At 39.5% G+C, this 14,148-nt stretch overlaps 1 protein-coding gene across 7 annotated transcripts in view; it reads right to left on the reverse strand.

Annotated features, from left to right (window-relative positions):
* Positions 1–16: 16 nt before the first annotated feature.
* The window catches only part of LOC129732193 (ankyrin-2-like), a 104,973-nt gene continuing 90,841 nt past the window's right edge, over positions 17–14,148 (reverse strand). For 4 of the 7 annotated variants that reach the window (XM_055692801.1, XM_055692802.1, XM_055692805.1 and 1 more), the window contains 6 exons: positions 12,457–14,141; positions 12,169–12,396; positions 9,545–10,591; positions 8,502–8,870; positions 7,368–7,491; positions 17–2,256 (listed from right to left, as the gene is read on the reverse strand). In XM_055692801.1, the coding sequence (XP_055548776.1) occupies positions 1,815–2,256; positions 7,368–7,491; positions 8,502–8,870; positions 9,545–10,591; positions 12,169–12,396; positions 12,457–14,141 (3,895 nt within the window). In that variant the 3' untranslated portion in view covers positions 17–1,814. The remainder of the gene's footprint in view (positions 2,257–7,367; positions 7,492–8,501; positions 8,871–9,544; positions 10,592–12,168; positions 12,397–12,456; positions 14,142–14,148) is intronic. The other 3 variants (XM_055692807.1, XM_055692806.1, XM_055692808.1) reach the window with 3 other exon arrangements.

Genomic DNA, 14,148 nt, shown 5'->3' on the forward strand with positions numbered 1-14,148 from the left:
CACGTCCAACGGGCTATTCAGCTGGATTAAATTTATTTCTGTTTCTTCAAATCTTCACTTGATCAATTTTAAATATGTTTCAATGTTGTTTTGCCAGTGGTAGCGCACAGTGTTTATACCTATATATAATAATGCAATACATTATTACTATTCCTCTGTGTTTCTAATGAATGAAATTTGCAGTATTTTGCCGTGAATGTATTTCGTTTGCATCTCATATCTCCAACCTTATTTTTTAATAGTTATTAATTTGTGTCACTTAATATAGTTGAATCTGTTTTCACCATCATCGAACAATATACTTTTGTAAATAACTTTTTTTTCATATTCACAATTCATATTGAGTTTGTTTCATATTAGTCAGATGAACAGCTTCGTATTTCACTCAGTGATTTTTTGTTGATCAAAAATATATCGGACTCCTTGGTTTGATGTGCTACAATTTTTCTATATTCAAACGAGTTGGGCAATAGCTACGAATAGAGCACTAAGCTGTGTGATGCATGGTTTTGAACTTTTTTTGTGTGTGTGTGTTTCGGAAGAAAAAGTACACTCTCTTCGCTGCACGAGAACTGGCTGCTTACGATAGGACGGTTGGTGTGAATAAAAACAACGAAAAATACAATTACGCATTATAACAAATATGACTACCAATAATACGACAAACAGAATAGGAAAGGAAAAATCTGCTCGAGTAGCTACCTTATGGGGAGGTTTAGGGGAAATTAATAAATAGTCACACAAACTGGGAAGTATAATATTAAAAACAAAGGTGAAACACTTCTTAAAATACTGTTTTTATAGTAGTGACATCTACATTTCATTTCTGCGATTTCCTTTGTTGCTTTTATTTTTTCGTTAGGCAATCAGCGAAAAGCGAAAGTGCTAAAAGCTACATTTTCTGATAGTATAATCTGTCCGTTATTCGATAGATATTTTTATATATATTTGTATATATTAATTTCTTACATGAATTTTCCAATCAGTTATAATTTGTGTTTATACTTTTCATTGTGGTTTTGTAAAGATTTAGCTGTTGAATATGAACAAAGTTACCATTTATCACGTATTGCATTTCTTTTGCCAGCACCTGCTGTTTCGCATATTTCACTCACAGACTTTCGGGAGGGTTACTACCAAAGAATGAGTCAAACAAAAATTTCACCAAAACTCAATTTTGCCTTCACTGTCCGAAAACTGTATTAGTTGCCGATCGTTCCGTTTATTTAAATCCTATCAAAATATAGAACAAATGTCGGATCAATTTACGTGTCTGCCTGACGTAATTCGCGCGGCGGTTATAAATGTTAGAAAAATAAATAATCTTTTTCGCTCATCGAATAATTTACAATCCCGATCGCTTGAAGCGAAAGACTGTTCTGCTAAATCTGTTCAGTACTCCTACCCTACCTAACCGCTCGGCACACTTCGCCTTGGTAAGATACTACGAAAGAAAACTTCGTAACTTAGGCACTGTTTAATTAAATAGGATCTCTGAAAACTTGAAGTGTGTGTGTTCGTGTGTTAGTTACTATTTTGTAATACATCGTGGTGCTGATTGTGCCGAGAAACACACTGTTTTAGAGTAACACAATCATAATCATGAAAGATGAAAACTTCCCTCGAGAGGCTCAACCAAGAGCATTGGAAAACAGTTTCCGAATCTACGCTCGACGTGGTCCTACACAATGTATCAATATCAATAAATTTTTGTTCTTGATTTCAATTTTTGGCCACAAAAATAGAATTATTTCAATCTTAATTAACGACTTCGCTACGCCTAAACTTTTGAACTGGTGACGCACTACGCAGAATTAGTTCTTCCGTTCCTCGTTCAAAAACTCGTCAACAATCGTGTTGATCGAAGGTTTACCATCGAGTTTCCCGTCGACCGCTTCCTGCACGGTGACGGTTCGTGTCTCCTTCACAAGCTCCGGCATGCCGGACTGCTGCAGAAACTGCGTGGCCGTGGTAATTTTCCGCAGCAGTTCATCCTCGGGGAAATCGCCATCGGTTGAGGTTAGTGTGATGGTTTTTGTCGTTGTCGTTGTCTTGTTACTATTCGGCGAACCTGGTTCATATGTTTCGTCGGCGGTAGTTGTCACGGTTGTCACCACCGAGTTCCGCTCGTCCTGACCTGCTGCGGCCGCAACGGATTGCATCTGCTCGAACAGCTGATGCTGAAGCTCGTCCGGTATCTGATCGGATGTGGCGTTGATCGTGGTGGTCGTAGTGATCACAGTCGTGCGCAGGGAGCTGTTGAAGGTAAGGTAAATAGTTAGTTAGGTTTTTCAAATCACATAAGGTTGCATTTTTTGACGTAGAATTACGTTCTACGGTAACATTTTGAGGAGGAAGTTTAAAATGAAAATCTGAATATCGAGAGCATAAAGAAAATTTTAAATGCTTATAACTCAGTCAGTATTCTACAGATTTCCCTAATTCTTGCAGCAACCGCTCTTTTTTGGTTTTTTGATGCAGAGCCCTGTTTTGATCATTGATTTCGATCAAACAAAGCGGAAAACAATGCCAAATACCATCCAATATGGGTATTCTTGGAACCAGGATAATATCAAGACGCCGGAAATCGACCTCAGTCACCATTTTGCATTTCAAGATGGTAACTTGTGGTGTATAGAAAACAATCTAAAATGGCCGAATACCATCTAATCTAATCAGTTCCGAGAAACTATTTTGAATTTCTAGATGGTAGCTCTCGGTTTTTAGTGAATACTAAAATGACCGAATACCCGAGTAAAGTTGGACAATAAAATGATAACATAATGTGATGCCCATTTCGGATGGTGATACAAAACTTAGACAGACTAGGGGTGGGCGAACCGGCTCTTTAGCAAGAGCGGCTCTAAACCGCTCACTCACCGTTCCGAACCGACTCATATGAACGGCTCATGGTTCACGAGCGTTGACAGTTCGTGTGACTCGGTAAACTTCGGGTTAGCGCGAACCCATCAGTTCTGGTGCGCTTAAAGAACCATGGCTCTTTTTCGTGAGCCATTCGTTCTTTCGCTCTTTTCTATGAACCGGTTCATATGAACGACTCGTGAGCCGTTCGCCCATCCCTGATACAGACAATTAAGTTTGATAAACTTCCCATGGAGTATTATTTTATTGCAAAAAAACTGCAGTTAACTGGAACATATGTCATGACGAACGAAAACATGTGTGCATGCATGTTTTTGAGTTTTTTCTTCGTTTTTTTTTATCAATTCCTATTCAGTTTTCGCGACAAAATTGTTGAAGTAGATCTTGCGCTTCAGGTTTGCCAAGAAACCCTCGATGGGACGCAACTTGGGAACGTTGGATATTCAGCCTCTCCATCTCCTCCAACAATCGCTTCGAGTAATTGACCGACGCTAGATCCAACCAAAACACCGCGTCTTCAGCCTTATTTTTTGATGAACGACGCAACTTCCAACAAGCACTTCGTACCATCAATTTTCCAGTTCACGGCCAATCCAGAGCGAAGAAGAGCGGCTTTAACATTTCCTTCTCGCTGATTGTTAGCCATAGCAGCACCTTCTTGGGGAACTTCAAGTAAAAAGTAAAAAAGGAAGTGCCCTGCCAGTCGTTGCCATCTAGGGTGACGCAGGTCTCGTCATCCCTCACCACCGTCACGTCATAATTCACCGGCAAAATCGACTTGACCATTTTATTCACCTGATGCCGCTGCGTCATTGTTCGCAGCTACGAGACCAGCGGACGGTACTGTCGCTTCTTGACATGTATATCTATGTTCGCCAGGTACTTTTTCACTGTTTGACCGCTTGCACCGACCTCCCTGCCAAACCCACGCAGCGATGTCGTCGGCCGTCCGGTACCGTGCTTTGTCTCGATGCTCTGATTGTTATCCAATAGTGCCAAGATGTTGAAGATACCGGAACGGGCGTATCCGGCTTCGGGCGTTTTCTACGTGACGGGGTACCGTTCTTCGAACGCGCACACTTCTGAATAAAGTAGCTTCACTGTTTTCGCCATCACGGTTAGAGTTCGACTAATAGAGCTGTCAATTTTTTTTTGTGTATTCATGTTTTACTATGATGGAAGCTGCATGGGTAGTTTCGTCAGTGCGTGTGAAGGTAAACCCATGAAAAATCGGCAATATTTGTCCATTTTTTTACCGCAACGTTATCGTTTGTAGAGGGAGCGATTATATTTCCTATAGAGATTACTGATTCGATTAAATCGCTGCTTAGAAACCAGGCATCGTGCTCGACAATAATTCCGCAAAGCCGAACAACGTGGCTACTCAAGATGACGAAGGCGAGGATTGGACCAAGGGGATTTACTTGTTGTTCTCCGCAAAGGAACAATACGATCGATTGCTGAGTTGAAAATAATGAAACTAGGGCCGATACAAATTTCATTTTAATTTTAAGTCAGTGACTTTCAATAGAGGTAGCATCAGATCTACGATCAAGAGGTAGAAAGACTACACCCAAACTAGTGCTGCGAGCTGGCAAAGAGATTTTAACCCAAAGTTGTTCTATCGTATCACTTATTGGTGCAGGGTCAACACAGCTACTCAGGCGATTGGGAACAGCTTTTGAGACACCACCATCACGCGTCTTGCGGCTTATGGTAACGATGGCATCAAAAGATAGCGAATAGATTGCCAAAAAGTTGAGCGGGTGCTAACCACATTCATGAGATAAACTGTTAATCACAATCATCAGCAGCATTTCTAGCGTATTACAGAATTGTCAAACATTTTATCTATCCAACAACATATTGGTTATTATTATCCATCATGTGATTATGCTGTTATTATCGTTTCAAATCTAACAAATTTGCCAGTTTCATTTCCAATTTACAAAATCTATCCCAGTAAATAAGACAAAAACGTAAGTGAGACAAAAACGTAGTCTTATCCTACGTCAAAAGTCGCTACAACTCAATATAGGTTTTTCGTCTGTTTCTGTCTTGATCCTATTCATATTGTTGCTTGCCCTTGGAACGTATGAATTTTATATGCGGTACGTTTCTTTTGCAAATAGAACTTCTTAGTATTTTTGGGTAATTTTCATTGTTTTGTTGTAATTAATGTCTTGACAAACAGTTGACAAATAAATTGATACCGACAACGCTTTGTCGATGAATTACTTGATGTTTGACGAACATTTTCTCTATTTCAATAGCTGCAAAGCATTTGATCAATTGTGAAGAAACCTATATCTGTGATAAAAACCAGTTCGTTTGGTTTGCTTATCTGGTTTAATTGTTTTATAATAATTATCTTGTAACTTTTGAACCAGTTGATCGACTTTCGATCTTTTTGAATCAAACTAAAGGTGATTACTTCTAGTTGTAGGAAAAAGTACCATAAAAATTAATCTGCGTGCTTTTCTTTGCGTAATATATAAAATTATTGAAATTGTTGTCATGTTTTAAATTGAATTTACCCAAATTTGAAAAATAACATAGTTTAATGAATTCCTCCATTTGTCGAGTAAAGTATGCCATTCAAAATGAGATCAAGAGATGTTTTTTATGATTGCCCCAAAAAGAATGACAAACAAATGAAAAACGCATGTTTTTTGATGAAAAACACAAAAAAACTTTGAGTAGAATTGAGGTATTTACGAAATTGTTTCCCTCAAAGAGCTCTAAAAGTCGTTCAAAGATAGTTTCAAGGTGAAACTTGAAATAAAGAAGTTAGAGCGCAAAATGCGTTTTTTCATTATAAATCAGTTGTTATCAAAGGTAGAGAAATTTTTTTTTTATTACGAAGTTACTTAAAATTATTGGAGCTATAACATTGTAGAACAAGTTTTTCTTCTATCTATAAAGACAAAAAAATAGATACTTGATTGCATCGAAAATTTTGGTCACCCTAATTATTGATAATTTTTCAATGAGCGCTTTTTTTTTTGTTCACACAACATTTATTTGACACGGCACAATACAAATTAATGTTACTAGGATAAACATTAAGAGTCTTCACGTAGCGCTGGTGTTCAAATACCAAGCCTTGAAATTCTCAACTCCATTGACGATTAATGGAAAATGCACAGTTCACGGTTGGGTATTTTTATACAAGTGCAACGTGAAGACCTCTTATATTCAAAAAAACAGGAGGGTTGTGTGCAAAGCCACGACCGCAAGGTTGAAGTAGAATACTTTTACAAGAAAGATAACCCGGCTGCTTGCGTGTCAGTCATTTTTTCTAGTAAATAAACGTTGACTAATCAGATCAAACGAATTTTACGCTTCAACAAGGATTGACCATTTTCAATAATATAGTAAGTTGCTTGAAGGAAAAGATAATTCAGTACGTTCTGACACGGAAATAAAGTGAAATTTATAACTTTTACAAATTTAAAAATGTAAATTAACTCAAGAGAAAACATTAACGCTTTAATCATTAGGTTTTTATTTCATCCTGAAAAGGACAACTTGTTGTTCAATTTAGTATCGGATAAGATGCCGATTACTTGCGTTATTACTGACAGTGCTAACAAAGTATTAGTTGTGATAAAGTAAACGGTGAAATGCTGATATAACACTCAAAACGGCTCACGTGTTGTCAAAATCAGTCAACTTTTCATTGAATGCATTTACTAGTGCCCACTATCGCACAGAGACTGCATTTCACTAAAGTGCCTCACTGCATCAGCCGCTACCGATGCTGAGTTCCACTGCAACTAATTCGCTATCCATAGCCATGTCACAGTTGTGGCCACTATACGCTGTCATTGGTATCCACTGTCCCTGCATCAGCTGGCCCAGCTGCTATCGTTGCTGGAATCCGCTGCAACTCGTGCTCTATCCATTGCTACACCACAGCTGTGGCCGCTTTCCACCATCGCTGATATCCACTGCACTGCTAGTGCTGCTGCTAAGGGAGGACGACTGCTAGAAGTAAGTCGCTGTCTAGCAGTATTATGAGCGGCTTCGGCTAGGCCAAATAGCATGTTTTCAATTGCAAGGTATATGATTCTGTCGACCGTGCTTGGAGAGCAATCATATAACGACCAATCAGAGGTCGAATTTTCCGTTTTGACAAGGTTTGACTATTTTCAATAGTACAACAGTGTGAATAATAAAATTACAATTATCTTCTTTTGGGAAGAATCTTAGAAGATTTTCCAATCTATTGCTGCAAGAACGAAGGAAATCCATCGAAAACCAGCCGATTTATAAGCATTTGAAATTGGACATATTTTTCACTTTTTTCGGTTTTAGATTTTCATTTCACATCCCTATGAAGCCGAACTTCCTGAGAGAAGTATTCTACTTCAAAAAACAAAACGTAATAGAAAAAACTATTGAAAGACTGGAAACCAATGACTCTCAGGTGTTCTGAATAAAATAAACTCACTGCACTCAACCTAATTAAGCACACTCACCCATCATCAGATTCGTTGACGAACGTGTTTGTTTCCGTCCGGCAGGTACCAAGATCAGCGGTCGCTGGCGGTTCACTAGGTTCCACCACCATAGCGGAGTCGTTGTTTTGCACTAGATAATTTTCTGGAAATAGCAATACGGAAACTATTAGCTGGTCTCATGACGTGGCGCTCAACTTCAGCATTTCGAACTTCCATCTTGTTTATACCGTTGTTTTTCGGTGTTGTATGCATAACTAATACAACCAGGGAGCAGAACGAGCGCAAGTAAACGTTAGTTCTACCGGAAACAAATATTAGGTTAAGCCATTGCAATAACGACGAATGATACAATACCGCGCAATGTGAAAAAATAGAGAGATTAAAATGTACGTTTCATGACAAGTTGGAAACCAAATGCATCAACAAGGCTACCGAATCACAATCGTTAGTATTACTTGTAAAACTAAAAAATTTCATGCATTGTGTTCTATCCGCTTGTGTTAAAAAGTTTCTTGTCAAACCGCCACAAATTGTCTCACTATAATTGTGGCTGTCTGATTACATGCTCTGAAAGATAAACTCATACAATAATTCGGTTAATGTTAAATTTAAATCGACAAAATTTACCGTTATTTTTTCCCTTCTACCATGCAAAAGAAGACTTAATATAATAACTTCTAAGAAGAAAACGCTTAAAATGCCTACAAGATATATTTATGCAAAAACGAAAAGCCATGATTGGTTTTTTTCTTGCAAAATTGACTATTTAAAAAAGTAGCATAAAATTATAGCAAACAAAATTTCACAAAAATTAAACCACACAAAAGCAAAATATGTAGGGTATCATAAAAATTTCCGCAGAAGGGGAAGCATTTTTCCGGAAGATCGCTGCATTTTAAAACTCGGACTATAAAAAGAAAGTTCCACAGATTGGAGACGTAATGTGAATCATATGTTAGTAATAGTGCGCATGATACTGTGCCATGTTGTTAGCTGAGATAAGTTTTTAGGCAGAAGTAGTAACCCGTCTTTGAGGAAAGTTTTTTTGTTCGATAAAAGGGTGCAATACGCGCAAATACAGCAAGAAACAGCCAGAAACAGGAAGAAGAAGGATCGACAGGTTGAAGCTTCAATACGATTAATACTACATACTATCATCATTGCTCTGAATGGCCGTCACCACGTGTTCAGAATCGTTTTGATCACCAATAGCAGACGGATCGTGATTCATTTCCTTATTATCTATATCCAGTGGAACAGTGCTGACTATGACGGTATCGACAGTCATCACAATCTGCGACTCCTCAACATGAACAGGTGATGGTGCTGATTCGACAGAATCGAATTGAATGAAGTCGGTTTCCGGAAGCTGTTGCTTCGAGGAAAATCTTTCGACACTTTCCGCTTCCGCAGCTGGAGTTTGTGCGACGCTAGAAGCTGCTGCTGTTGCTGTTGCTGGTGGTGAATTAGTGCTCTTTTGTGCTGTTTGTTCGTGTATTTGCAGGACAGAGATGACTTGGCCTTTATGTGGATATAGTAATTGCCAATATGATCAAATTTTAAATTTCTTTTCGCCTAATGGTAGAGTTCTTAAGGATTGAAAACAAAAACATAATATACTGTTGGGTTGTCGGCTTCGTAAAATGGTTGGTTCTACTTTTTAGCAAAAGGGTGATCTTAATAAGGCTTCAAACGCACTTTGAAAAAACTTACATAGGATTCATATCGTTTGCCAGTAACGCTAACACCAGTTTACCAAATTAAGATTAGAAACCGTCAACCTTATGCTAGTAGTTTTATTTTTGTGCATGTGACTGTTAAGTGTGAATACCCATTTGTAGATATTTATACTTAAATAAAATGTAATGCTGGAAACTTATAAATAAATAAAAATAAAACAAAAATAAATAATCCAAATTAAGATATAGCATAACAAGCGATTTTTTGTACAGAATATAAAATCAACAAAACACGGTTATGTGCCATTTCTTATTAATTTTCTTCACCACATTTTCATTATTACCAGGACAAAAATTTGGACAACGAAATAAAACACAACCGATTTGGAATGAATTTCCTGTACAGAACCTAACACCACGATGAGCGATTATGAAAGGTCAAAATCAAAAACAAAAGTTGAGAGAATAAGAGAGAGCAAGATCGTGTGTGAGAGAGAGATATCAGGGATGAATTACCTGTTTCATCGTCATCGCTTAGCTCGCCGCCAGTTTCATGCAATGCCACATCGGATCCGCTAGATGAGCCACCGGTTCGCGTTGAGTAACTGGCCGTACCAGCTGTCGTACATTGTTGCGTAACAGTAATGGTTGGTGTGGGGCAATCGAATCCGCCTTCAACCGGACCTGCCGCCAGATTTGTACTCCGAATATTGCCAACACGTTCTTCGTCACTTTCGGAGCTACTACCGCATACGATGAATTTCTGCGGTCCGTCTTCTTCGTCATCTTGGGGCGATTGATCAACTACGCTTGATCTTCGATCATCATCCTCCATCTCATAGTCGTAGTGTTCTTCAGTGATGATTACCAGGTTACTGTTATCGTCCTCGTCGGTGGCATTTTGTTCCCGTTCGAGCTGCGCGAAATTTTCCGGCGAGGTTTGAACAAAAATAAATTCATCTATATCACCGGAATAATCAGCCGCAACCTCTGAGATGTTATTATCGGACGAAATCATTATAATCTGTTCCCCTTTCTGCTGATCATCAACCGGTGTGGAGAAAGACTTTTCAAAAACACGCCCCGCGTCGACCCGTAGCGAACCTGGCAGTGGGTCAATATTATCCAGACTATACCTTCGGTCGTTGGAAACGTCTTCCAGATTAACCGATGAAATCTCCTTCGTAACCACTTCCGTGGGAATTTCTTCACCATCACTGGTAACTGCAATAGCGGGCGGAGTAACTTCCCACTCAATATCCTCCACAGTCGGTCGCTGAGCGAGCTGCTTGTTAATTTTGATATTGACTTTCGAATGTTTTTTAATCGTTTTCACCTTGCCACTTTTATCGGTTTCTAGATCAAGCTGCTCGAAATCTTCCGACTCATCATCTTCCTCGTTATCACCGGAGTCGAAAGAAGGTTTTTGTACTGTTATTCTATGCTGTACCAGCACTGGCTCGTTGATTTCTACGGAATCTTCATCGTCGTCTCCAGTGGTGTCATGTTCCGCGATGGCCGCTTGAATGATTTCTTGTACGTCCTCTACAACGGCTGCGATCTCTGCGTTGGTGGGAGGGGCGTGTCACAGACGAATCAGGATTCACGTGAAAACCGAAGAATTGAAATGCACGTGTGCCAGAGGGTGCATATTATTCGATGAGATAGTTTTAGCATACGCGGTATTGATGATGGAAGTGCCAGGGAACATAGTCGTGTGATGAGTGCGGTTGTTGATGAGCAGTGATTTTGGGTTGCCAGTTGCACAGTCGGTGGATTGTTGGTATTGGTTTCGTTTTCGGAAGGTTCGATTGATTAGTAAAAAAGATGCATTGGAGAGATAATGATGGTCGGGGGCAGTGCGTTTCAAGTATACTTGTGGCTATGGCGGATTTTGACAAGTAGACACGAAACTTTTGATGTGAACAGAATATTTAATAACAAACAACAATTATGAAAATGAATGTTTGAACGCGATTTATGGTCGAAACTTGCTAATAATCTGATTAGTAGGTTATGAAAGTGGTGGAACATTAAACGTTGTTTCCATTTTATACAATAGCAAAATTCATTCAATGTTCAATACATCTTTGAAAAATAACCTTTCAATTTTGAATAGCACGCGAAATACTTCGAAACGCAATGCTGCCGTATACAAACAGAACATACATGATTTGTGAATTATTCACGGTGAAACAAAAACAAACAGAAAATAAATGAACATAAGAAACTAAAAGAAAAACAAAATTAAAATAAACTGAAAAAGAGACTACCAATTTTGTGCAGAGAATTTCGAAAAAAAACTCTATGTATCTTTGCGACACTATCGAGAAATACGATAACCGTTTCTTTATATTACCCTGTTTGTGTCTATTCTAATAGAGGAGCTGTCGAACGCGTTTTGAAATACATAGAAAAGTGGAGCAGCAAGTTTCTGTTTATCCTTGTAGGAACGGAGCGGGGTTAACGTAATTTGTACAGTACAGTAGAAAAAGTCTATAAGCCACTTACTCGGGAAAACGGGTATATTGTACCTATCTACTAGAGTAAGTATATCCTTGATCAAATATTCACATCACTAAATAGCAGGCCTATACAAACTATCCAAAAGTTATAATATATTTGGGATTGTTTTCATTTAAAAAGTCTGTATTTTTTAGTTAATCAGGTAGAATATCGAGTTTAAAAACCAAACAAATTGTACAAACCAGAAGACAAACAGTGCGTAAAAGAAACTAATCTATACAAAACTCAGAAAACACTATGAATGTTGCTATCCGAACAGCAAACCATCATACTCGCACACCCACACGTTTAAAATACACAAACACTCCAAATTATTTAAATTACAAACACGCATACACACATAACGATTTATTTCGTGAAAAAAAAGAGACAACGTACAAAGGAATGTTGCGGAACTAAACAAAATATGAAACAATATTTGGCAGAAACAAAAAAGAAGGAATAATGAAGGATAGAAAAAAACTCGAACGTTTGGTAGCGAGTTACGCAAAAACTAATAACAAAGAACTTGGAAGGATTCTCGATGAAGGAAAGTAGAAGATAGAAAGACAGATCGACGAATGAAAAAAAAGTACTTTCTAAATGAGCACATCCAGAACAACTCTTCTGCTTACCCTCTTTGTCGGCGGTCAGACCAGCTTGGTTGTTGTATTCAGCCGGACTGGGCGGCGGAGTTTCCAGATCTTGTTTTTTGGCTGACGCGATACCGAACAGGGCACCGCTTTCCCTCCGAATCTGCTGAATGGCTTCGGTGTTGTCCGGCGATGAGAAAGATGATGGTTCCTTACTCTTTTCGTCCGTTTCGTGTTCCTGCTTTTCATCTGCCGGTTCGTGTGTTGAATCTGTCAATGAATTTTTGATTAGTAGTAATCGAGGACAGTTTTCTTTTCCACAAATCTTACCCTCTAAATTGCATTCTATTCCGTTGATTTTCACCGGATCCACCTCATCGAGTCCGTTCGTCGAACCAAGCTGCTGTTTAGCGAGCTTTCTCTCGCGTTCGTCGGTGACCAGCTCTAGATTTGTTATTGATTTGCTCACAATGTCGGATCGGTTGATCTTGATGAGAGCCTGTTCTAATACATTTCCGGTAGCATCCTTCCCAGCCTGACGTAACCACAGCCGCAGCATAACGATCGATTGTTGTGCTTCGTCGTTTGGATATTCCGCTTTAATAAGATCTATATCGGTCGGTGAAATCTGCAGTTCTTCGGCAAGCAATGGCCAATCCGATCCCAGTAGATTGCAAATGTCGGTGATTTTAATATCGGCTTTGTGTATTTCGCTACCCACATCGCCATTTTGGAAGGTAAAGTTCAATGTTTTGCTTCTGTTCGCTGCATTCACAATCGATTGCTGGTCGTAGTTTAGCACTTCGGTTGAGCTCAGATCGAACTCAGAGGCCGTTTCCATCTCATCTCCACCGAGACCGTATTTCTCCGATGGTAGTGTGAAATTGAGAGTGCACAGTGGGGTCGGCGTAGGTTCTCCCTTGGCAACTTTCGGTTCGTTCATAAACGAAATACGTCCTAGTAGATCATCGAGATTGTTTTTGATTTTAACCGTAAATGTGAGACGATTTTCTTTGAACGCATTAAATTGGATTGACAATTGTTCCCCACTTTTCATCACTGGTATAATATTACCGCCAAACTCTAGATAAACCAGACGACCTTCAGAAACTTCCACATCGCGAGATTTAGCAATCTCGGTGAAGTGCTCCTGCTGCTCTAAGGTCTTATCCTCCTTGTCGTCGGTCATGCAGAAAACACTCAGTTTGGCTTCGTTATGATCAACTCGCTTAGCGAATACAACAAACTTCACCATGAATGGAACGTGTGATGTGTGTGAGTACAGTTCGGTTGCCATTTTAGTGGCTTCATTGATATTACGACAATCCATTAGCCAAAAGCGTGCCGATACTGTCGTTGTGAACGAAACGCAATCATTCACAAAAGTCAGTGGCGTTGAACCGGTCACGTCCTCCCATATGGCTTTGTTCTGACCTCCGGTTATGGAGCAAAGCAGACGCAGCGTGGGAGCATTTCCGGAATACTGATTGATCATTCCCGAATTGTAGGCTTTCGGAGCTGGCATGCTCAGAGTTATAGCCTTATGGAACTTGCGACGCCTAGGCTCAACGGTGACCACTGGCGACACGGCGACACTTCGGCCAAGCAGATTTGCTGTCATATTCATGTCGATTGGTTGTGCCTGCAGGCCGACGCGAATCTTCTTTGTTAGGGCATTTTGTGGGAAAATTGCCTGAACAAGCGGAACAGCAGTGGCAGAAACAGTTCCACCTTCCGGTCCAATAGCGTGAACTTCCTGCCGGATTCGTGAAACCACGGCAAAATAGTGCGGAAAATCGTTCGTTAAAATCCTAGTGATTCGATTTGTGTGCAGATCTTCCAGGAAGTTGAGTGTATCACCCTTGAACGTTTCATTCAAAACGTCATGAATTGCTTCTTCACTGTCGTACAAGGTGTGCTCTCTCCAGGTTTCGCCATTGTCCGAACGAAGTATGATAATCTCTCGCTCCTTTTCGCGCAGTGATGCAAAGTGTGGTACCTCAATGATGACTGGCCTGCAAT

This window comes from Wyeomyia smithii, chromosome 3 (genome assembly GCF_029784165.1).
Source record: "Wyeomyia smithii strain HCP4-BCI-WySm-NY-G18 chromosome 3, ASM2978416v1, whole genome shotgun sequence".
NCBI lineage: Eukaryota > Metazoa > Arthropoda > Insecta > Diptera > Culicidae > Wyeomyia > Wyeomyia smithii.